We start from the raw sequence: 25,787 nt of genomic DNA, 5'->3' as shown, positions 1-25,787 counted from the left end.
TGTCCCTCGAGCCTGACTGAAGACAAAAGGTGACAGTGCCTTTGAAGAGGTGTATCCAACCTTTGGAATGCTCTTCCTATAGACATTCGATTTGGAACCTCTATTGACACCTTTAAAAAGAAGCTTAAGAATCAATTATTAAAACTTTCAGTTGTCTCACCTCCTGCTAACATTTGAAATTTTGTGTTTTATGGACTTTTTATTCTTGCAAATAACTTTGTGATCTTTCTCCATGAAAGGTGCTACACTAAATCTACTTTACTGACTTACTTACTGACTTGCTTACTTATATTTTGCTGACTGCACCTGCTCAAACGGTCTGTGTTTAATTTGGCTTTTCGTCAATAAATAAATAACCATAATAATAATCTTTCTGCAATCTGCAGTTTGGTTAAGAGCTATGTAATGCATTGCATACCTTGTTAAATGTCATGGCACCAACATGAGATTCATTACTATTTACTGCAGCAGTAATAAATAGATTATAAACAGAACTACTTGTCCCATTGACACTTGTTAGGTGTCTAAATGTAATTTAGACAATTTGAAAATGTAACAAAGCAAAATAAACACGAACAAAATGAAGTCAGTCAAATGTCATAACATCTTTACAATTCATACTTTACATAATCATCCATTTTGTTTCTAATTACTTTGCACTATTTGTGCTATTTTACAACTCACTCAGTGCCTGACTTGACATTTATACATTTTCTAGACTTGTTGTCTTTGATCATAGTTGTTATTTCTATTTCTCTGTAAGTAAATCGAGAAAGGTGCAAGAAAAGAGAGTCAAATTCCTTGTTTGTGCGCACGTTCTTGGCCAATAAAATAATTCTGATTCTGATGTCTTTGTGCCTCATATAATGTAACAACACAATGTTCTTTTCAGATGAAAAAATACATTGAACATTTTATGAGTATGAAATATATCAAGACCTGATATACCAAATGAATATGCTCTGATAAGGCCAGTCTTACCATTTTTCTGAATAGGGCATTATTGTTAGAATTCATACCAAACTGGTACTATGTCATTTTAACAAATGGTGTTAGTTATCAAACGCAAACAGTGTTTTATATGTGTGACTATATAATATGCACTGCGGTACATACTGCTTTTGTATATCATTTATTTTAAAAGCCTTGTTTGTAGGACAGTTCATCTATAATAACACAGAGTAATATCTGCATCTCTACATGCATTGTTAATTCTAAATCTGAGGAAATTTAATTGATAAATGTACTTCCTTCCAAACTGCTTGTTGGTGAAGAGAAGTGCCTTTTCATCTATACTGTTTAGTTTCCCTATTTGCTTGTCATGATTGTAACTACATGAGGACACTCACAGACAAACAGGAATGAGTAAAGTACTGTCACTGATTCATGTTATAAATAGTTTAGAGAAATGTAATGAATGCATATTCAATCATCACTTCTTTAAATGGTAAACACAGACCTTTATTATCATACTTATGATTTTGAATATGTAGCAGCAACCTTGAGAAAGGTGTACAATGATCAGAAAACAATCATCTTGTAATTTGCTTCCAGTCCAGCAGAAAAACTGGAGTTTGTATCGCTAAAACATTCACTTCAAATGGTCACTTCTTAAGGACAACTGAGGTTCTCCATCGACAGCAGAGATTTTTCAAGAGGACGGGTCTGATTGTTTGATCCTTCAGTCCATAGATGAGAGTACCTAGACACCTTGGAAGGATAATCAATAACACAAAGCATATATTGTAAACCCGTAAAAGGGCAGATCTATTCACAGTTCTGGCTATGGCTATAATGATGGTGGAGAACAAGGAGGAGGTGAGAACCAGGGTTAGCTGAATCAGGTGAAGCAGAAGCGTTTGAAGAGCCTTTTGGCTGACTCTTTGTCTGTTGAGGCAGACCTGGCAACTCGCGCGACACCAATGTAGGAGCCGATGATTGCTACACCCACTGACAGAAAGAGAGTGCTGACATACACTTTTTCAAATTCAACAAAGATTAGGGGGAAAAAAACCCTTCTTTAGAGCAAAAGTCATTCATTTGCAGATTCATGGAGATTGTTGCGAACAAATATACCAACATAAAAACTCGAATGAGGATGTAGATGAAACTGAAAGTCCACACAGCAGCAATGGCTGTGCCTGTGCTCCTCACTGTGAAGATGGTAGCATGCCTCAGTGGATGGCACACAGACACATATCTCTCAAGTGACATCACAGCAAGTGTGAGAGGAGAGACTGACTCTATGAAAACTATGAACAACACGAGGACACCACATGCATAGTATGGAATTTTCAACAACAAACAAGCCAATAAGTAAAGCAGAAGGTTTGGTACCTGCTGATAAGTGTCCCCAAAGATCAGGCTGAACAGTAGGATATGTCGGGATGTTTCACAAAACACCTGCTTACTCCTCAGGGTGAACAGCAAAACACAGTTAATGTAGAAGAAAGAGCAGATAGACCCAAAAATTAATAATCCGAAGAACAATATCTCATATGGGTCTGAACCCGTCAGACTCGTAGTGATATTGGTCTTAGGCTGCAGCAAAGACAACATTATACTTTTGCTTGCTGTAGTTGTACTAGTGAACTATATAACATACAAAGTGAAGCTTATGATGCCAAAAAAGCTAAAAGAATCATCCACTTCCATCACCATGAAGTCCTTCGGAGTGCAGAACCCCAAATTATCCATCAGTGTTGAGCAGTCAAGTCAGGAAATCAGAGGCCACGTTCATTTCCACAAGGGCAGAGCTGATCTTCTGCTGTTTTTTTCCTGCAGAGTACTGTATATATGCTTTGTCCCCAAGCCACCCACATTGGACATCATTACGTCAGCAGGGTCATCATTTGCACTTTCACACCGCCAGGTAGGGTGTGTCGATCCAGCTTTATTCGCAAACAAGGAATTTGACTTTGTTTTTTTCTGTTGTTCTCAGCGTACACACACAGAAAAACATATAAAAACTGACAGCTGGTGGGATAAGGGAGGCATAAACATTTAACTTATATATACAAGTATAAATATAAATATAAATACATATATATACAAAAGTACATATATAAACATAAAAACACAACAACAATGAAATGGAATACTAGAGCAGAATGGAGGTAATTGTGCAATGGAGGGGCTATTGTAGAATGTCTGATTAATTGTTCATCAGATTGATGGCCAGAGGAAAGAAGCTGTCTGGTGTCTGGTTGTTTTGGCGTACACTGCTCTGTAGCGCCGTGGTGGGAATGAGTTTGCCTAGTCAGCGTAGTGGCATGAATTGGCGAGCAGGAAAGTGAACAAACCGTATTCCTGAAGAAGGGGGAACGGGAACAAGCATGTGTTGCTGTGCTCCTCCAGGCCGTATCCATTCCAATCTACCAGGTACAGGTGGATCAGCAGTGCACATCAGGGCCGGGTGGTTGTCGATGATGGCTGAGCAGCAGGACAAGACCGGTGGAGACAGGTTTTGGTATAACACGTGGAATGTGGCATCAATCTGCAAGAGTTAGGGAGCTTGAGCCAACCAACCAGACTGAATAGTTAATAACAGATTCTATTTTTATTTCATAGACGGGACAGCAAATCCCGTCGGCCTGAGAAGGGAAAAGACGAGGCTGATAACCCAGGGAGCACTGACATACCTGTAGCAGAACTGGACATGTTAATCAGTTCATATTATTAGCAAATGTAAAAGTTTCTCATATTACTGTTAGGCTGATGATATACATCTGTATTTATCTTTTAAGCCTGATGAGATTGACAACCTGACTGTTTTGCTGTCTGATTGCCATTAAGGACTGGATGGCTAACAACATGTTTTACAGTTAAATGCAGTTAAGTGTGATATCCTTCTATCCATCCAAGGTGGCTCAGTGTATAGGGTTCCATTCTTCCGCTGTAAAGGGCAAATCTTAGAAATATTAGCGATACGTTTAGTCAGGCAAAGTACTTTGAAGAACATATCAAATGGTTTCTTCCATACAACAAACATGGCCACACATCACACCGATCTTATCTTCTTTACATAGGCTTCCCATCAACTTCAGGATTCTTTTTTTTTAATAGCCCTGCGTTGTCAGTAAGCTATGTACATATCTGACCTGCTCCATCCTTATATCACCAGTAGGTCACTTAGGTCTTCTGACCTTGGCTTACTGGTTGTCCCTCGAGCCTGACTGAAGACAAAAGGTGACAGTGCCTTTGAAGAGGTGGATCCAACCTTTGGAATGCTCTTCCTATAGACATTCGATTTGGAACCTCTATTGACACCTTTAAAAAGAAGCTTAAGAATCAATTATTAAAACTTTCAGTTGTCTCACCTCCTGCTAACATTTGAAATTTTGTGTTTTATGGACTTTTTATTCTTGCAAATAACTTTGTGATCTTTCTCCATGAAAGGTGCTACACTAAATCTACTTTACTGACTTACTTACTGACTTGCTTACTTATATTTTGCTGACTGCACCTGCTCAAACGGTCTGTGTTTAATTTGGCTTTTCGTCAATAAATAAATAACCATAATAATAATCTTTCTGCAATCTGCAGTTTGGTTAAGAGCTATGTAATGCATTGCATACCTTGTTAAATGTCATGGCACCAACATGAGATTCATTACTATTTACTGCAGCAGTAATAAATAGATTATAAACAGAACTACTTGTCCCATTGACACTTGTTAGGTGTTTAAATGTAATTTAGACAATTTGAAAATGTAACAAAGCAAAATAAACACGAACAAAATGAAGTCAGTCAAATGTCATAACATCTTTACAATTCATACTTTACATAATCATCCATTTTGTTTCTAATTACTTTGCACTATTTGTGCTATTTTACAACTCACTCAGTGCCTGACTTGACATTTATACATTTTCTAGACTTGTTGTCTTTGATCATAGTTGTTATTTCTATTTCTCTGTAAGTAAATCGAGAAAGGTGCAAGAAAAGAGAGTCAAATTCCTTGTTTGTGCGCACGTTCTTGGCCAATAAAATAATTCTGATTCTGATGTCTTTGTGCCTCATATAATGTAACAACACAATGTTCTTTTCAGATGAAAAAATACATTGAACATTTTATGAGTATGAAATATATCAAGACCTGATATACCAAATGAATATGCTCTGATAAGGCCAGTCTTACCATTTTTCTGAATAGGGCATTATTGTTAGAATTCATACCAAACTGGTACTATGTCATTTTAACAAATGGTGTTAGTTATCAAACGCAAACAGTGTTTTATATGTGTGACTATATAATATGCACTGCGGTACATACTGCTTTTGTATATCATTTATTTTAAAAGCCTTGTTTGTAGGACAGTTCATCTATAATAACACAGAGTAATATCTGCATCTCTACATGCATTGTTAATTCTAAATCTGAGGAAATTTAATTGATAAATGTACTTCCTTCCAAACTGCTTGTTGGTGAAGAGAAGTGCCTTTTCATCTATACTGTTTAGTTTCCCTATTTGCTTGTCATGATTGTAACTACATGAGGACACTCACAGACAAACAGGAATGAGTAAAGTACTGTCACTGATTCATGTTATAAATAGTTTAGAGAAATGTAATGAATGCATATTCAATCATCACTTCTTTAAATGGTAAACACAGACTTTTATTATCATACTTATGATTTTGAATATGTAGCAGCAACCTTGAGAAAGGTGTACAATGATCAGAAAACAATCATCTTGTAATTTGCTTCCAGTCCAGCAGAAAAACTGGAGTTTGTATCGCTAAAACATTCACTTCAAATGGTCACTTCTTAAGGACAACTGAGGTTCTCCATCGACAGCAGAGATTTTTCAAGAGGACGGGTCTGATTGTTTGATCCTTCAGTCCATAGATGAGAGTACCTAGACACCTTGGAAGGATAATCAATAACACAAAGCATATATTGTAAACCCGTAAAAGGGCAGATCTATTCACAGTTCTGGCTATGGCTATAATGATGGTGGAGAACAAGGAGGAGGTGAGAACCAGGGTTAGCTGAATCAGGTGAAGCAGAAGCGTTTGAAGAGCCTTTTTGGCTGACTCTTTGTTTGTTGAGGTAGACCTGGCAACTCGCGCGACACCAATGTAGGAGCCGATGATTGCTACACCCACTGACAGAAAGAGAGTGCTGACATACACTTTTTCAAATTCATCAAAGATTGGGGGGAAAAAAAACCCTTCTTTAGAGCAAAAGTCATTCATTTGCAGATTCATGGAGATTGTTGCGAACAAATATACCAACATAAAAACTCGAATGAGGATGTAGATGAAACTGAAAGTCCACACAGCAGCAATGGCTGTGCCTGTGCTCCTCACTGTGAAGATGGTAGCATGCCTCAGTGGATGGCACACAGACACATATCTCTCAAGTGACATCACAGCAAGTGTGAGAGGAGAGACTGACTCTATGAAAACTGAGAACAACACGAGGACACCACATGCATAGTATGGAATTTTCAACAACAAACAAGCCAATAAGTAAAGCAGAAGGTTTGGTACCTGCTGATAAGTGTCCCCAAAGATCAGGTTGAACAGTAGGATATGTCGGGATGTTTCACAAAACACCTGCTTACTCCTCAGGGTGAACAGCAAAACACAGTTAATGTAGAAGAAAGAGCAGATAGACCCAAAAATTAATAATCCGAAGAACAATATCTCATATGGGTCTGAACCCGGCAGACTCGTAGTGATATTGGTCTTAGGCTGCAGCAAAGACAACATTATACTTTTGCTAGTGAACTAGTGAACTATATAACATACAAAGTGAAGCTTATGATGCCAAAAAAGCTAAAAGAATCATCCACTTCCATCACCATGAAGTCCTTCGGAGTGCAGAACCCCAAATTATCCATCAGTGTCGAGCAGTCAAGTCAGGAAATCAGAGGCCACGTTCATTTCCACAAGGGCAGAGCTGATCTTCTGCTGTTTTTTTCCTGCAGAGTACTGTATATATGCTTTGTCCCCAAGCCACCCACATTGGACATCATTACGTCAGCAGGGTCATCATTTGCACTTTCACACCGCCAGGTAGGGTGTGTCGATCCAGCTTTATTCGCAAACAAGGAATTTGACTTTGTTTTTTTCTGTTGTTCTCAGCGTACACACACAGAAAAACATATAAAAACTGACAGCTGGTGGGATAAGGGAGGCATAAACATTTAACTTATATATACAAGTATAAATATAAATATAAATACATATATATACAAAAGTACATATATAAACATAAAAACACAACAACAATGAAATGGAATACTAGAGCAGAATGGAGGTAATTGTGCAATGGAGGGGCTATTGTAGAATGTCTGATTAATTGTTCATCAGATTGATGGCCAGAGGAAAGAAGCTGTCTGGTGTCTGGTTGTTTTGGCGTACACTGCTCTGTAGCGCCGTGGTGGGAATGAGTTTGCCTAGTCAGCGTAGTGGCATGAATTGGCGAGCAGGAAAGTGAACAAACCGTATTCCTGAAGAAGGGGGAACGGGAACAAGCATGTGTTGCTGTGCTCCTCCAGGCCGTATCCATTCCAATCTACCAGGTACAGGTGGATCAGCAGTGCACATCAGGGCCGGGTGGTTGTCGATGATGGCTGAGCAGCAGGACAAGACCGGTGGAGACAGGTTTTGGTATAACACGTGGAACGTGGCATCAATCCGCAAGAGTTAGGGAGCTTGAGCCAACCAACCAGACTGAATAGTTAATAACAGATTCTATTTCATAGACGGGACAGCAAATCCCGTCGGCCTGAGAAGGGAAAAGACGAGGCTGATAACCCAGGGAGCACTGACATACCTGTAGCAGAACTGGACATGAAATTGTGGGAATATTCCACCCAGGGTAGATGTTTGCTCCAGGTTAATGGGTTTTTCGGTGTGCAACACAACGAAGCGCAGCTCCCAGATTTTGGTTGGCCTAAAGCTAAGCCCTGCTTTCCCTTCCTCAGACGTCTTAACGGTTTGCCAGAAATTCCTACCAAAAGTCCTTCAAAGTCTGCTTGAACTCCTCCCATAGATAAGTTCTAGCTTTGGTGGCACAGCAACAGCCCTTCTGGATAACTGGTACATGTCTGCTATTTCCAGAGAACCCATGGGCCAACCAAGCCCGTAAAGACTTTTTCACTGCTGGTTTCCACCAGGTTCATAGGTTGCCGCCAGGACAGGAGTCAACGACCTTCCAACCCCAACTATTTTTGAAGTCTTAACAGACAGTGGACTCAGCCAGACGTTCCCTGTTCACCGCCACTACAGGTTTGGGTTTTGTTTTGGGTCAGTTGATAGCTCTGCTCCTAAAGAAATAAGGCCCCAGATCCGATGAATAATTTAACATAAGACCAAACACACACTCGCACTCAAGAGCATAAGCAGCTTCCTGTAGTCTTACCAAGAAGACCCAGACATATGGAGCTTTTTTCTTATCTTCTTTCAAGAGTGCGTACTTACAATTTGAGAGTGTGTCTCATTGATTTTATTTCATACTTTGTAACGCTTTACCCCATTACCGTGTCCCTCACACTCAAATACCAACTGCTTGTACTTGGATTGGCTCTTCTTCAGCTCAAAATGTATGCTTGCACTTTCCTCTGATCTAGCGTTCAGATTTCTCCTCGGCCCCTGGATTTTTTTGTGCAAAAATTGTGTATTCTCATTACTTCTCAGAGCATCCCTGAAGGGCTGTTGGTTTTTACGCCCCTTGTTTTTACAAGTTTTGTAATGAAATTACAATATACCTGTATTTAGGCTGTACTTTTCTTTTACTATAATTATTTGCTAAACCATTAGCTTTCTAATGCTAGCTCAAACTGAGGTGTTAACCGGCGCGGTCTGCCCCTTCTTTATATACATCCAGAGTCAGCCCCCTTTAATTGACTGACGCCACTCTCTGCCGGTATTATCTGATTCTCAGTGTCATAAGCGGCGACTACATGTGCCACTAACTATAACTTGCACCGCAGTTTGTTCTCCTCTAGGACACTGACAAATGGAGTGTGTAGCTATTTTTGAAAAGAGCTGTATTCAACATACTGAACATGAATATATAATCAAACAACTATAAGCTATGTAAATGTATAGTGGAGTTATGTCTACCTGAGCAGGGAATTAAGTCTCTCTCCCTCTGTAAGTGTTTTTATTCAAAGACTCTCCTTGCTTTGTTGACAGAGGCCGCCTGTGACAAATCAAACTTAGAAATTCTATTATCGTGACAATAATAATTCTGATACCTAACGCTTATTGATAAAGGAGTGATGATAATCCAGCACATGCTTTGAATTTCTTAGATATAGCTATTAACTTTTCTTAGCAGCATGGTTGCCATTCAGCAAATGACAGAACACACATTAAAACCATAAAGACTTGAGACTTGACTTGGCCTTGCAAAAAAGAATTTGCTGTATATCAAGCTTAACATAACGTATAAATTCCAGGTAAATTTGATCATGTTTGTCCTATGAGTCTTACTTCCCGTTTCCAGTAAGATACTGATACTATGACTCAATATTGGCAAGTAGATGTCCTTAGGCCTGGTCTTATATCAAGCATATGAACTTTCGGGCAGATTGGATAATGTAAAGCTTCCTGTTTCATGGCAAAACATGCCAATTGTCCGAACCCACCACGGCAACACCCTTTCATGAAAACTCAAAAGCGTAGCAATTTAGCATTGTGAAGGTCTTTAGATTTCGCTGGCTAACTTGAGGTGGAACCCTCCTCTTCCTGACCGCCAGGAAAAAATCTACATAAAATACAGGAAAACATACAAAACTTTGGCTGAATTCCAGTTAGGCTGAGTTAATGAAAGCCATGTAAAATATGTCTGAAATGATTGAATGATAAGAGCAATTTACGTGTCAAATTTGGTGAATTTTAATGCAACTTTATCCCGACCAATGCCTGCCATGCACAAAGGGCTTTAAACAATGTGTTGGGAGTCAAAAATTACAGGAAGCTATAGAGTTGAGGTGCAACACCCAATTGATATCAAACCAAATTTTTACTAGTTCGGACAAAAATCCAAAACGGCGTACCATTTCGATTCTGTCCCTTTGCAAAAAAATTGGATTTGACATGTGATGGCCATGTGTTGTTTTAAAAGATTTATACTAATAATACATGTGCACTGCTATTTTTTACGTTAAGTTTTATACTATTCTGCTTGAACATCTAATGCCCAAAACAAAACAGAAAACAAAACTAGAAAGAAGTCAGTAAAAGTTTGACTTCTGATAACTTTTCCAATGAATCCTATAGAGTGTTGTTGTTATGAAAATATTGTTTTTAGTTGGTTGAAATACTCTCAGGTATCACAGAAAGAAATCTCCACAGCTGACCCAATCCCTTGATGACTCATTACAACCCATTAAATATCCAAACCCCTTAGTCATCATCGCGTCTTCATTAAATATTGATAAGCCTCCTGTGGGTGTTAACAAGTTCAAAGTAGGTAAATGGAGAAACTTAAATATTCAATGTCTGTACTAACAAGTGAACTTAATCTTAAATTGCTGAACTTATATTCATACCTAACTATGAAGTTGTATTTCGTTGGAAATAAAATAAACGTCTATACATATTTTTCAAATTTCAACTGCCCTTGACAAGTTTGTATTGTTAAAACTGTTCTCCAGGCCTAAAGCGGGGGCTGGAACAGATACTAACATCTCTGTTGCCACTGCCTAAGACTGTTTCCCTGTTAGCCAACAAACAGTAGTGCATAGTAAGTTATACGGTCCAAAGTAATGCAAAGCATGTGTGTTATTTTGATTAAATAGGGAACATTATGCAATCACTGGAAAAGCCTTCAAGGTAAATGCTGCTCCAATGCTCTTGATTGGCTAGTTACTAGCTTCCTAACTCCTTGTTACATTGGCCTACCTTAGAGAGGAGCTAGCATCAAGGTACATCAGAACTCTGGACTCTACTTAAAACTATAACATCCATTGTGTGATTTGGAAGAAAAACTATTGGTTGTTAATAAGAATTACACGAGCCACAGTTTGCACGTTGGAAGGATTTGGTAATTGGACTAGGTTTAGTTAAACAACATCAGAATTAAGGTTTTAGATACAATCCTTAGAGCTTAAGCTTTAAGTTTTGTACGTCCTGCACTTTTCTAGAATGTGTGTTGTAAGTGAATTTCTCAAATGCATTCGGGTTGATGTATTCATAACTTGTTATTCATCAGAAAATCCTACACATAAAATTGCAGAAAAGCTCTGAAACCTAAGGATCTGTCTTTGATAGACTGCATCAAAAGATGGCATTCCAAGTCAACTGAAAAAATGGTTCCCAAAAGTCCGAGAGAATCCAGATGGAACGTCTTTAGAAAACGTGTTAAGTTATGTTTTGCTGAAGATGGCTTTTGAATAAATGAAAGATATTGTTAAAGCCGGCTAGACGACCTGCTAACTGCTGCTGGACCAGTGACATCATTAGTGTCTAAATGGACTGAACAGACTTTTTTCTTTCTTTGTGCAACCAAAAATAAATACTTTATTGTTCACATCGCTCATACCGTTCATGAAGTAGAAGAAGTTAAAAGCAATAATAATTACATAAAAATGTGCATACTTTATGTATTAGTTGAATATTTTTACTTAGAATTTCTCCTCGTAGACCTGTATTAAGGAAAACCATTATTTGATACATTTTCATTGTGCTCCTACAGTTCTTTTTGTGCTCTTTAATTTTAAACTTACCAGCACAAATGCTTCATGGACCCAAAGTTAGTGTTAAACCCTTCCAGTGATAGATAATAGCACGGCTTAATAGAGTCATAACCACAACGCCGTGACCAGTGACCAATCAGTCTGATATATCATCAGTAACATCACAATGATTACTTCCTAAACATTGACTCCTGCCCTATTAACCGCAATACATGTATGCATATGTTGTACATTTATTGTAATATATTGTATTGTTTTAAACTTATAGAAAACTTGACTCGTGCATATATATGTTTTATTTCTCATTTGATTGTTGGTGGCTAGGGCTTTTTATATATTTTGATATCACATTTATGTAAACACCTATTATTTATTTTTTTAAAGTCTGTTTATCTTTACCTTTCTCTGTCCGGCTTTGTGGTCTTTGTCCCCATCTGACATTTTCTATTTCTGTTTAAGTACATCGAGAGTACATCTGAGTCAAATTCCTTGTGTGTGCACACATTCTAAGAAAATAAGAATGATTCTATAAATCTAAAGGAAACAGCCGAGTATTGAAATGGCTGCTAAAATGTTGTATGCTGCAGATCCTTTAATTGTCAATGGATACTAAAACTATACTTTAATCCTTCGAAAAGATTCACTGATTTATGATATTGAAAGGCAAAAAGTTAAGGTGTCAGCAGTTCATTTGACCTTAGCCAACAACTGCCAAGTTTAGAGTCATGTTTGTTATGGTTGGGAAGTTTTCTTAATTGCTAGGGGTATTTTGCTAAACCTTGAGGGTAACTTGTTGTGGTAACGTTATTTTTCAGCTGCTGAAACCCTGAGGAGTTACAGAGAGATGCCCTCCCATCTAACCGAGTCTCCTGATAACTCATTAAGACACATTAAATATTTAAACCTTTACTCACAAATGTTTTCAGTAAATATTGGCATGATGAATGATTCCTGTGGGAGTTAATCCACATCTTCATGGAGACGGAATGACATGTACCTCTGAGAAGATAAAGTATGGCAAAGTTTAACTAAGTTGAAATAAGAAAAGTCCAAAGTAAATAGAGGAAAACAGGAATTTAATCTCCAATGTCTGACACCAAAAGGTGGTTGGCTGGTTCAAAACTGTGCTTACCCATCTAAAGAACTTCACAAGAACATTTTAGAAAGTGATAGATGTCTTCTTTGTCTGAAGTTGGGCTGCAACAAAGAGCAACATCTCTAGAAAGGAGATGCACTGATGACTTCTGGTGACTAGTAGTTCTCTTGAATACCTATGTTGAAGACACTTCCTGTAAGTCGCTTTGGATAAAAGCGTCTGCTAAATGACTGTAATGTAATGTAATGTAATGTCTCCACTACCCGTTCATTCTCTGTTTGCCAGCGTGGTGTACAAGTGCAAAGTTAGATACACTCTACACCAGGGGTGTCAAACTCAAATACACAGTGGGCCGAAATAAAGTCAAGGGCCAGATGGGTTCAACGTTTATTGAAAACTTATTGAAAGAACCTTAGTGCACATATTGAACCTGGAACTAACAAGGCCTATAGAGTATTGCCTATAAAACAACATTAATTATGAAATAAATGAAATAAAAATTATAAATACATAAATAAATAAAAATAAAAGTAATAAAATCAGTTTCATTAATTGCTTATGGCTCTATCTGCAGTTTTTCCAGAGTAATTTCAAGTGAAAACATTTTCTATAGGCAAACAACAGCCAAAAATAATTTACTTCAAAGAAAAATCAAATGTCCTGTAGTAGCAAGAGAAAAAAAATGCAAAAATGAAACTACATTAAAAACTGAAAATGCGTCAAAGCACCGTTTGCTGCTCTGTGATGCTCACTGGTCTGAGCCAGACACTTGGTGTCTCATCTTGGATACAAGTTCATCAGTGTCTGGGGTCAGGCTCTGAGCTGAGGAAATCCTCAGGACTGAGTGAAGGTGCTCATCAGTAAGACGAGTCCTGTGTGAAGTTTTGTTTATCTTCATCAAAGAGAACAGTTGTTCACACAAGTATGTGCTGCCAAACATAGAGAGCGTCTGAGCAGCCTGGGAGCGCAGCTGGGCCATTGTGTCGGGGATGAAACGTGGAAACTCTGCAGCGCCCACAGACTCATATTTTGCCTTCAGTGTGTCACTACATTGGAGCTCAATCAGCTCCATTTGGAGGTTTGATGGTGCGTTTTCCACGTCAGCTGCAAATGGATTACTGAGCAGTTCAAACCTGCTTTTTTGGGCTTCAAAATCGGCAAATCGCTGTGTGAAGTCAGCACCAAGTATGCCGAGTTTTTCAGCAAACTGTGTAGTTGGGAAGGCAGCGACCTGCTCTTTCATTGTTTGGCAGTGCGGAAAATGGCTCAAGTTTTCCTGCAGCATCTGCGTCTCCCACAGGCGCAGCTTGGTTTTAAAAGCCTTCACTGTAGCGTTAGGGCTATATACTGTACTATACTGGTTATATACTGTACTATACTGGTTATATACTGTACTATACTGGTTATATACTGTACTATACTGGTTATATACTGTACTATACTGGTTATATACTGTAGTACATGTCAGTGATGACACGGCCCCGCCCCTGAAGCTGCAGGTTGAGCGTTCAGGTGGCTTGTGATGTCACACAGAAACGCCACTTCACACAGAAACATTTTATTTGGGAGCTCTGTTGTGCCTTTCCCTTTGCTTTCCATGAACTCACAGATCTCCTCACGCAACTGGAAAAATCTTTCCAGCACCTTTCCCTGGCTTAGCCATCGCACCTCTGTGTGATAGGGCAAGTCACCATATTCTGTACTTAACTCCTCCAGAAAAGACTTGAACTGGCGGTGATTTAAACCTTTGGCTCTGATAAAGTTACGATGCTCATCACATGTTCCATTGTCAAGGCTTTGCCACACAACGACTCCTGGTGTATGATGCAGTGATAAGCTGTCAACTCACTTGTGACGTTTTCCTCCTTCATCTTTTCTCGGATCCTCCCCACCAATCCACTCTTTTGACCGCACATCGCAGGCGCTCCATCTGTTGTCAGTCCCACAAGTTTATCCCACGGCAGCCCCATGTTATCTACACATCTGGACACCTCTTCAAAGAGATGGCCTTAACAGCAGCCTGCTGTGACACCAGACTTCTTTTTAACTCCTCTACCTTCTGTAGCCTTTGTGTCGTGTCCAGATGCTCGTACCTGTCTCAGTGCTTCGTTTCATAGTGTCTTCTTATGTTGTATTCTTTCATTACAGCCACACTGTCTCCGCACAGAAGACACACAGCTTTGGCCTTTACATCCGCGAACATATACTGAGCCTCCCACCTGTCTTGAAAACTCCCGTTTTCAAATTCCACCTTTCGTTTAGCCATTTTTTGGGGAGAGGGATAGTTGACAGTTGACACAAGTGGTATGTAATACAGACTGTGAGCCGCGATTGACGTGCCGACACACGGACAGTGCATTGTGGGATTTGTAGTATTTTGGTGGTGCGTGCGATATACCGGCGGGCCAGTTCTAATAGTAAATAGATTTTATCATGCGGGCCAAAGATAATTCATTCACGGGCCGGATGTGGCCCGCGGGCCTTGAGTTTGACACATGTGCTCTACACAGTAACGTAAAGCAGTCTTTCCCAAAGACTGGGTCGGGACCCACAGTTGGGTCGCAGTAGATTGTATTAGGGTCGCAAGATAAATGAGCATTTCTTCCATAATCTTTTAACATTTATATCTGCATTACACCTTTAAACCACATGACTAACATGAAAGTTTGTATTTGTTCTGATAACTGTAGCCTACTTATAACATTGAATCTAATATTAGAGGCATGCGCACATTCTGTTTGTTTAACTGATAAGAAGAAATGTAAAGAATGACAGTCCGTTAATTCTGCCTAACTGCATTCATGTGGTCTAATTTAAATAGCATTTAACATGTGTTTTAGTTTTTAATGAATTTGGAAATGGCAGTGAAAATGTTCAGGAACATTCATTTACGCACAAATTAGCTCTTCTCATGATTAGATTGGAAGCCTTGTATAGATAAGGCCTGTTGTGAATTCGGTTGCTGGCTAACATTAGATAGTTCATTCTATTTAGCAAAGTTCTTCTTTGCTAAATAGAGCAATATGGATGAGAAGTGGCACCTCTAAGTCTGAGGCCATGGTACTTTGGAAAACGGTGGATTGGGCGATGGGAGTTTGAGTTCAAGTATCTTGATAAAATTGAGAATGAGTTTGAGAGGCGGTTTAAGATAAGATAAGATAAGATAAGATAAGATAAGATACGATAAGATAATCCTTTATTAGTCCCGCAGCGGGGAAATTTGCAGGATTACAGCAGCATAAAGTAAAGTGCACACAAGAGACATAGTAAAAGAAAGGCAAGATAAAAATAAAAAATGAAAATAAAAAAAACAAGTATTATAAATAATCAATAAGAAACAGTAGAAAAACAGGAGCTGCACAGAGCTGCCAGGGTGTCCTGCATGGGATGAGAGGTGTTGTTCATCAGGGATGATAGCTTGGCCATCACCCTCCTGTCTCCCACCACCTCCACCGTATCCAGTGGACACCCCAGCACACTGCTGGCCTTCCTGACAAGCTGTCAGCTGGTCCCTGACTGCAGGCGTTGCACGGGACCACCGGGGTGAAGAGGAGTTTCCTTCACAAGCTGTGGTGTAAAATAAGTTGTACTGTATATGCTCACTTGTGGAACACAGTGTTGTCTTCTGGGAACGCAACACTGGGGTTCAGGAGCCTGGTTGATGGACTTTGGAGAAGGAATGGTGACAGGGTTTCTTATTAAGTCTTCATAGCACCAGAAACAGTAAAACCAGAGTTCCTGGATTTCAGCAGTTGTGGCGTCAACACAGGTCTTGAACCAGTGGCACAGTTGAACTTGTGCTTTTTGAAGAGGAACATATTTGCAAAATATTCGTTCTTTTATAAATTCTCATTACAATATTAAGAATGACACCCATACATAATAAAAGGAAAACAACAAAATTAAAATACTACTGCATCAGAAATCCACTAAGATGGAGACAGATGCTCCTCTATTCTCATGTCCACTGTGGAAGACATCTCACGACCAAGGGATTGGAAAACAATGAAGAGAGATTACCTATTCCTAAACTGTTAACCATGCGGACATGTGCTGGTGTCACGTGAGGACAGAGCTCATATACAGAACGTGACGGGAAGCAAACCTGGCAGACCAGCTCTGCCCACATGACGAGACTCTAACTGGCTAACTGTTGGCAGAGGGAAAATGTACGTTGGTGGTTTTATTTTTTTCATGTGACCTCAATGGGCATGTCTGCTGACGTTGGATCTTCGTTGTTGCAGGAATACAAATTACAAATAATTAGATTTTTGCACTATCAGTAAATGTCTTAATTGCTTCTCAAAAATGTCTAATGCAACTCAGTCTCAGACCAACATCACTGCTGGACTGCAGTATCAGGGGTTACTGGAAATTCTGGTGTTTTCCATGATGTCTACAGTGCCATGCTGTGTGTTTCTCTTCATTAACATCACCATGTTGTTCACCTTGAGGAGTAAAGCAGTGTTTCGTGAGACCTCCCGTTTCATTCTTCTCTTTAACCTCCTTTTTGCAGACACTGTTCAGATGGCACTGAGCCAGATACTGTACCTAATGGCAATTTTAAGAGTAAGGTTGATCTATCCTGTATGTGGTGTTCTTGCCATGCTTGCTGATCTAACAAACGATATCTCCCCTCTCACGCTGGTGGTGATGTCTCTGGAGAGGTATGTGGCTGTGTGCTTCCCACTGAGGCACACTACCATCATCACCATGAGAAACACAGCGGTGGCTATCTTTGTGGTTTGGGCTTTCAGTTCACTTAATATCCTCACACGAGTTATTCTACTGTTGGATTTTCCATTTGAAGACCTGGAGAGCCTGCAGATGAAAGACTTTTGCAATAACGTAGCTTTGTTTCTTGGACCAATGTCTGAACATTATGATAATGCCTTCACTTATTTTCTGTTTGGATCAGCTAGTGTTGCAATCACTTCCACCTATATTGCTGTGATGATAGCAGCCAGGTCGGCCTCCACAGACAAAGCTTCAGCCCAAAAGGCTCGTAACACGCTGCTGCTGCATCTGGTGCAGCTGGGCCTCAGTCTCTCCTCAACTGTTTACAACCCCATCCTCATAGCTCTTTCAAAATTTGTAACAAGGATAGTGTTGGTGCGCATCCAGAATGTTTTTTATGTGTGCATTTTCATCTTTCCCAAATGTCTGAGTTCTCTCATTTATGGCATAAGAGATCAGACCATCAGACCTGTCCTCATCAACCATCTATGTTGTGGACTGAAACTCTCAGTTGTCCCAGCCAAGGTCCAGGTCTCAACCTAGATATCATGACATGGATCTAACCGTGTAATTGCTTGTAAATATATATATATATGGCTCAAAAGAACCAGAGGACAGAAATAGCCTTGCTAACAAATATCATTCTAATGAGTTCAGACTCACAATCTCCCCCTTCATTCTATTGGACTTCAAGCAAGGGCTGGCAATGTTGTGAAACTATCAAGACTGCCCTAGAACTTTAAAATTATCCAACGTAAAAACACATCCTAGTGTTGCCAACTCCAGCTTGAAGTGCAGCTTTTTGTAGAATAGTAATTATATTTTAATGGACAGACTCTGGGACTTGGTTTTGGTGGTGGAACTGTTTTGAATTGGTTTTCATCCAACGTATCAAACAGAGTTTTCAAAGTTGCTGCTGATACATCTCATGTTGTGTCGGGTCCGAAAAGGCCCCATTCAGTTTGTACCTGCTATGCCTTTGCTATGTTCGTGGATAATTATAACATCGGCTACCTATTCATTTAAGAGTTCAATTCAAAGGATTTCTTGTCATCTGGTTGTGTGGTTGCAAATTGCAACCAACCGAATACCCCTGCGCCCTCCTTGTGTATGTTATAGAGGGAGTTCCACACATACATACGATAAAAATATTAACACTGCTGAATTCTTTCAATGTAAATCCACAAAACAGTTGTATGGGGTGGGATTCTATTATCATTTGTTTCAAGGTTACTGCAATTGAATTAAACAATAAAGAAGAAAGCAGAAGAGAAATTCCATGTTTTTTTTCAGCTCAAAAAAAGATGTAACTCATTAATTATTATATATATATTATTAACATGAACTGTGCTAGAAAGGCGTTTTTGAATAAATATGTTTACAAACTATAACGTAGTTCAATAGAACAAGACATAATTACAGTCAATAAATGGAAATAGATTTGCATCAAATTGAATTATTGTCACGTTTTTCATTCTAAGTAGCCTTTTATCTGCACTGAAACAGTACATGTGATCATGGTTGTTATTTAATACTTTGTTGTGCTGTAGCCTGCAGACAAAGTTAATTTTGTTAAAAGTCCAGTTATGAACCCCGCAGATTAAAGATTTGTGGATATGTTTTAGTTGTTAAAAATACATACATTCTCATTATTATTTTATATCTATATTCCTATTCTATATTCTATCATTTTTAATTACATACTTGTTTTAACTTTCTCTTTGTTCGATTTTTTATCATATTTCATTGTTAATATTTCATACTTTCAAATTTTTTATCATGTCTTTTACTGTTGTGCTGTTCATTACACTAATGAAAACATAGTTATGACTATTAAATTACAATCCTGCCTAGAAATTCCCCTTTAATGCCACAGACTTCATTTAAAATTCTGTTAAGTTCTGCTAAAGCCCAACGTGATCTGGCCCCACATACATTTTAGTTTTTACGCCCGCTGACAGCTGGTGATCAAATGTTGGTAATATTTCATCTTTTATTTTCCTCAATATTTGTCAAATCCCTACATTTCTTATTGTATTATACAGCGGTTAAAATAAGTATTGAACTTGTCACCATTTTTCTCAGTAAATATATTTCTAAAGGTGCTATTGACTTGAAATATTCACCAGATGTCGGTAACAACCCAAGTAATCCATACATACAAAGAAAACCAAACAAATACGTTCAGGAATTAAGTTATGTGTAATAAAATGGAATGACACAGGGAAAAAGTATTGAACACGCTTACTAAAATGTATTTAATACTTAGTACAAAAGCCTTTGTTGGTAATGACAGCTTCAAGACGCCTCCTGTATGGAGAAACTAGTGGCATGCATTGCTCAGGTGTGATTTTGGCCCATTGTTCCACACATCGGTGTGGACTGGATGTTGCATGAATGTTAGTTAGAGTCTGATGGTGGCACCTTGCATGGTAGCCTGTCATCAGTGTGAATGGGTGAATGATATATAATATACTACTGATTGTAAGTCGCTTTGGATAAAAGCGTCTGCTAAATGACTGTAATGTAATGTAATGTAATGTCTTTCCCTGAGTCTTCAGACTCTGCCTCTTCCACAGAGGACGTGTTGGTCGGGTTCAGGAGTTCCTCAAAGTGTTCTTTCCACCGCTCGACAATATCCCCAGTCCGGGTCTGCAGTTCTCCCCCCCTGCTGAGCACAGCCTGAGAAAAGCCCTGTTTCCCCTTTCTGAGTCGTCTCACGGTTTGCCAGAACTTCCTTGAGGCCATTCGAAAGTCCTTCTCCATGGCCTCGCCGAACTCCTCCCACACCCGGGTTTTTGCCTCAGCAACCGCCGCAGCTGCAGCCCTTCTGGCCAACCGGTACCTGCCTGCTGATTCAGGAGACCCCTCGTCCAACCAAGCCCGAAAGGCCTCCTTCTTCAGCTTGACGGCCTCCTTCACCACTGGTGTCCACCAGCGGGTTCTCGGATTGCCGCCACGACAGGCACCGATCGCCTTCCGACCACAACTCCTAGCAGCAGCTTCCACAATGGAGGATTTGAACATGGCCCACTCGGATTCCATGTCCCCAGCCTCCCCTGGGATGCACGAGAAATTATTCCGGAGGTGGGAGTTGAAGACCTTGCGGACAGGATCCTCAGTCAGACATTCCCAGTTCACCCTCACTACACGTTTGGGTTTACCGGGTCTGTCCGGCAGCCTCCCCCGCCACCTGATCCAACTCACCACCAGGTGGTGATCAGTTGACAGCTCTGCTCCTCTCTTCACCCGAGTGTCCAAGACATACGGCCGCAGGTCTGATGACACAACTACAAAGTCGATCATAGACCTTTGGCCTAGGGTGTTCTGGTACCAAGTACACTTATGAACCTCCCTATGCTCAAACATGGTGTTTGTTATGGACAGTCCATGACTAGCACAGAAGTCCAACAACAAAGCACCACTCGGGTTCAGATCGGGCAGGCCGTTCCTCCCAATCACACCCCTCCAGGTTTCTCCATCATTACCCACGTGAGCGTTGAAGTCTCCCAGAAGAACTATGGAGTCCCCAGTCGGCGCCCTTTCCAGAACACCACCCAAGGACTCCAAGAAGGCCGCATACTCCGAACTGCCGTTTGGTGCATAGGCACAAACAACAGTCAGAGACTTTCCTCCTGCGATTCCCAGTCGCGGAGAGGCGACCCTCTCGTTCTCCGGGGAGAACTCCAGAACAGCGGCGCTCAGCCGGGGGCTTGTGAGTATCCCCACACCCGCCCGGCGCCTCTCACCCTGGGCAACTCCGGAAAAGGAAAAGGTCCAGCCCCTCTCCAGGATTTTGGTTCCAGAACCGGTGCTATGCGTGGAGGTGAGCCCAACTATATCTAGTTGGTAGCGTTCCACCTCCCGCACCAGCTCCGGTTCCTTCCCCGCCAGAGAGGTGACATTCCACGTTCCTAGAGCTAGTCGGTGATGCCGGGGGTCAGCATGCCCAGGTTTCCGCCCCAGCCTGCTGCCCATCTCACACCCGACCCCAATGCCTATCCCTGCGGGTGGTGGGCCCACAGGGTGGCGGCACGATGTAGCTTTTTCGGGCTGGGCCCGGCCGGGCCCCATGTGCCAAGGCCCGGCCACCAGATGCTCGCCGGCAAGCTCCCCTACCGGGTCTGGCTCCAGGAGGGTGCCCCGGTTTCCCTATTCCGGGCGAGGTGCCACAACCTTGTATCGTCCGATTCATTGAGGTTTTGTGAATCGCTCTTAGTCTGACCCCTCCCCCGAGACCACTTTGCCTTGGGAGACCCTACCAGGAGCTATTGCCCCCGACAACACAGCTCTCAGGATCACTGGGGCACACAAACCCCTCCACCACGATAAGGTGGCGATTCATTGAAACCAAGTGAGAGTTTCCTTGGCTGTGTGTTTGGGATCATTGTCTTGCTGAAATGTCCACCCTCGTTTCATCTTCATCATCCTGCTAGATGGCAGCAGATTTTTATCAAGAATGTCTCGGTACATTTTTCCATTCATCCTTCCTTCAATTATATTAAGTTTGCCAGTGCCGTATGCTGAAAACAGCCCCACACCATGATGTCCCCACCTCCAAACTTCACTGTTGATTTGGTGTTTTTTGGTGTTTTTGGGGTGATGTGCAGTGTCATTTGACCTCCAAACATGGTGTGTATTATGGCATCCAAAGAGTTCAATATTGGTCTCATCTGACCAGACTATATTCTCCCAGTATTTCACAGGCTTGTCTAAATGTTGTGCAGCAAACTTTAAACGAGCTTCAACATGCTTTTTCTTCAGCAATGGAGTCTTTTTCTTTGAAACAATTGTACCTGCTAATTCCAGGTCTTTCTGAAGCTCTCCACAAGTGGTCCTTGGCTCTTGGACAACTCTTCTGATAATTCTTTTCACTCCTCTGTCAGAAATCTTGTGAGGAGCACCTGGTCGTGGCCGGTTTATGGGGAAATGATGTTCTTTCCACTTCCGGATTATTGCCCCAACAGTGCTCATTGGAACATTCAGAAGTTTAGAAATCCTTCTGTAACCAATGCCATCAGTATGTTTTGCAACAATAAGGTTGTGAAGGTCTTGAGAGAGCTCTTTGCTTTTACCCATCATGAGATGTTTCTTGTGTGACACCTTGGTAATGAGACACCTTTTTATAGGCCATCAGTTGGGACTGAACCAGCTGATATTAATTTGCACTGACAAGGGGCAGGAATGCTTTCTAATTACTGATAGATTTCAGCTGGTGTCTTGGCTTTCATGCCTTTTTGCACCTCCCTTTCTTCATGTGTTCAATACTTTTACCCTGTGTCATTCCGTTTTATTACACATAACTTCATTTCTGAATTTATTTGTTTGGTTTTCTTTCTATGTATGGATTACTTGGGTTGTTACCGACATCTGGTGAAAATTTCATGTCAATAGCACCTTTAGAAATATATTGACTGAGAAAAATGGTGACGTGTTCAATACTTATTTTACCCGCTGTATGGTACTGTGTTTTCTGTGTACATGAAACACCTTATAAACAGAGCTGGGACAAAATCATTGTTTTGCAAGTCACAATCAAGTCCCAGGTCAAGAAAGGGAAGTCCCGAGTCAAGTCCCAAGTCAATACTGACAGTTCATAAGTCAAGTCCTAAATCAGGACAGACGTCCCAAAGCCAGTCCCAAGTCAAGACCGACCGCCCGAGTAAAGTCCAATGTCAAGACTGACAAGTTCCGATTCAAGTCCTAAATCAATTCAATTCAATTGAGTTTATTTTATATAGCCAAAATCACAAATTACAAATTTGCCTCAGAGGGCTTTACAATCTGTACACATGCGACATCCTCTGTCCTTAAACCCTCACATCCTCTGTCCTTAAACCCTCACATCGGCACAGGAAAAACTCCCTTAAAAAAAAACTTTAACGGAGAGAAAAGGAAGAAACCTCTGGGAGAGCGACAGAGGAGGGATCCTTCTCCCAGGATGGACAGAATGCAATAGATGTCATGTGTACAGAATGAACAACATAACAGAGATACAACAACATAACAGAGTTAGACAGGTATGTCCCGATTCAACTCCCAAATCAAGACAGGTATGTAGATACATGTCCCGAATCAAGAAGACAGGTATGTCCCGAGTCAAGTCCCAAATCAAGACAGGTATGTCCAGAGTCAAGTCCCAAATCAAGACAGGTATGTCCCGAGTCAAGTCCCAAATCAAGACCGGTATGTCCAGAGTCAAGTCCCAAATCAAGACTGGTATGTCCCGAGTCAAGTCCCAAATCAAGACCGGTATGTCCCGAGTCAAGTCCCAAATCAAGACCGGTATGTCCCGAGTCAAGTCCCAAATCAAGACAGGTATGTCCCGAGTCAAGTCCCAAATCAAGACAGGTATGTCCTGAGTCAAGTCCCAAATTGAGTTCCAAGTCCTTAACTTTGAGTTTTGAGTCTTAAACAAGTCATAATGAACCCTCTAACCCTGTAAGTCTGTAACTTTTGACCCGCCCGTTTTACATACCTTCATTAGTTTTTTGTTGACCACCATGTACATTTTCAACATGAATTAAATTATCTTTGTAATGTTAGCTCTTCATGGTTCTCTTCTGCAGCTTGATTAGATGCTGTCAGATTGATTCAAACAAGATACAAGATCTGAATAGGTGTTGACTTGATGGGGGGGAATAGCGTTAATGTGAGTTGATACAGTCACGTCTGAAGTCTTCAAATTTGTGACTCAAATACACAATTCTGCTTGTACTATAGAAGTAAAGTTGACTTACTTGCTTACATATGTTTAAACTGAGTAAGACATGACCTCTTATATGTAATAATAGGAGAGAGATTCCATTACCTATCATCAAGCTGTTAACCCCAATGACGCATGAAGGTGTCACATGGTTTGGGGCAGGGCAAAGCTGATATACATCGTTTGAGGGCAAGCAAACCCTGCAGACCGACTCTGCTTACATGGAAACAAGCACAGACTTGGATGATGTGACTCAACGGGCATCTGTGTTAAATGATGTTGGATTTTCATCATTCTCACAACAGAAACAGGAAGAGATTTATTCTGCTTTTGTAAGACAATAATATGAAATTTCTCGTGTCTTAAATGCTTCTCTGAAATGTCGTTTGCATCTCAACCTCAGACCAACATCACTGCTGGACTGCAGTATCAGGGGTTACTGGAAATTCTGGTGTTTTCCATGATGTCTACAGTGCCATGCTGTGTGTTTCTCTTCATTAACATCACCATGTTGTTCACCTTGAGGAGTAAAGCAGTGTTTCGTGAGACCTCCCGTTTCATTCTTCTCTTTAACCTCCTTTTTGCAGACACTGTTCAGATGGCACTGAGCCAGACACTGTACCTAATGGCTGCTTTCAGAATAAGGTTGATCTATCCTGTATGTGGTGTTCTTGCCATGCTTGCTGATCTAACAAACGATATCTCCCCTCTCACGCTGGTGGTGATGTCTCTGGAGAGGTATGTGGCTGTGTGCTTCCCACTGAGGCACACTACCATCATCACCATGAGAAACACAGCGGTGGCTATCTTTGTGGTTTGGGCTTTCAGTTCACTTAATATCCTCACACGAGTTATTCTACTGCTGGATTTTCCATTTGAAGACCTGGAGAGCCTGCAGATGAAAGACTTTTGCAATAACGTAGCTTTGTTTCTTGGACCAATGTCTGAACATTATGATAATGCCTTCACTTATTTTCTGTTTGGATCAGCTAGTGTTGTAATCACTTCCACCTATATTGCTGTGATGATAGCAGCCAGGTCGGCCTCCACAGACAAAGCTTCAGCCCAAAAGGCTCGTAACACGCTGCTGCTGCATCTGGTGCAGCTGGGCCTCAGTCTCTCCTCAACTGTTTACAACCCCATCCTCATAGCTCTTTCAAAATTTGTAACAAGGATAGTGTTGGTGCGCATCCAGAATGTTTTTTATGTGTGCATTTTCATCTTTCCCAAATGTCTGAGTTCTCTCATTTATGGCATAAGAGATCAGACCATCAGACCTGTCCTCATCAACCATCTATGTTGTGGACTGAAACTCTCAGTTGTCCCAGCCAAGGTCCAGGTCTCAACCTAGATATCATGACATGGATCTAACCGTGTAATTGCTTGTAAATATATATATATATGGCTCAAAAGAACCAGAGGACAGAAATAGCCTTGCTAACAAATATCATTCTAATGAGTTCAGACTCACAATCTCCCCCTTCATTCTATTGGACTTCAAGCAAGGGCTGGCAATGTTGTGAAACTATCAAGACTGCCCTAGAACTTTAAAATTATCCAACGTAAAAACACATCCTAGTGTTGCCAA

At 40.7% G+C, this 25,787-nt stretch overlaps 3 protein-coding genes and 2 pseudogenes across 3 annotated transcripts; 2 read left to right on the top strand and 3 right to left on the bottom strand.

Moving 5' to 3' along the window:
* Positions 1-1,604: 1,604 nt before the first annotated feature.
* Positions 1,605-2,559, bottom strand: LOC129113821 (odorant receptor 131-2-like; annotated as a pseudogene).
* Positions 2,560-5,763: 3,204 nt separating this feature from the next.
* Positions 5,764-6,720, bottom strand: LOC129113820 (odorant receptor 131-2-like). The gene has a single exon (XM_054626297.1). It carries the CDS (start codon positions 6,718-6,720, stop codon positions 5,764-5,766), a length of 957 nt encoding a protein of 318 aa, XP_054482272.1.
* Positions 6,721-13,504: 6,784 nt separating this feature from the next.
* Positions 13,505-14,871, bottom strand: LOC129113819 (general transcription factor II-I repeat domain-containing protein 2A-like; annotated as a pseudogene).
* A 2,193-nt stretch (positions 14,872-17,064) lies between these two features.
* LOC129113817 (odorant receptor 131-2-like) lies at positions 17,065-18,036 on the top strand. The gene has a single exon (XM_054626294.1). The coding sequence runs from the start codon at positions 17,065-17,067 to the stop codon at positions 18,034-18,036; it is 972 nt and encodes a 323-aa protein (XP_054482269.1).
* A 6,542-nt stretch (positions 18,037-24,578) lies between these two features.
* Positions 24,579-25,550, top strand: LOC129113816 (odorant receptor 131-2-like). Its single transcript, XM_054626293.1, has one exon. The coding sequence runs from the start codon at positions 24,579-24,581 to the stop codon at positions 25,548-25,550; it is 972 nt and encodes a 323-aa protein (XP_054482268.1).
* Positions 25,551-25,787: the final 237 nt, after the last annotated feature.

Source organism: Anoplopoma fimbria, chromosome 24 (genome assembly GCF_027596085.1).
Source record: "Anoplopoma fimbria isolate UVic2021 breed Golden Eagle Sablefish chromosome 24, Afim_UVic_2022, whole genome shotgun sequence".
Classification (NCBI taxonomy): Eukaryota; Metazoa; Chordata; class Actinopteri; order Perciformes; family Anoplopomatidae; genus Anoplopoma; species Anoplopoma fimbria.
Note: the sequence above shows the minus strand (reverse complement) of the source record. Positions and strands in the feature narration are given on the sequence as shown.

Excerpts from the sequence above, each read along its gene's own strand:
- LOC129113820 (XM_054626297.1), bottom strand. The coding sequence starts at position 6,720 with ATGTTGTCTTTGCTGCAGCCTAAGACCAATATCACTACGAGTCTGCCG.
- LOC129113817 (XM_054626294.1), top strand. The coding sequence starts at position 17,065 with ATGTCTAATGCAACTCAGTCTCAGACCAACATCACTGCTGGACTGCAG.
- LOC129113816 (XM_054626293.1), top strand. The coding sequence starts at position 24,579 with ATGTCGTTTGCATCTCAACCTCAGACCAACATCACTGCTGGACTGCAG.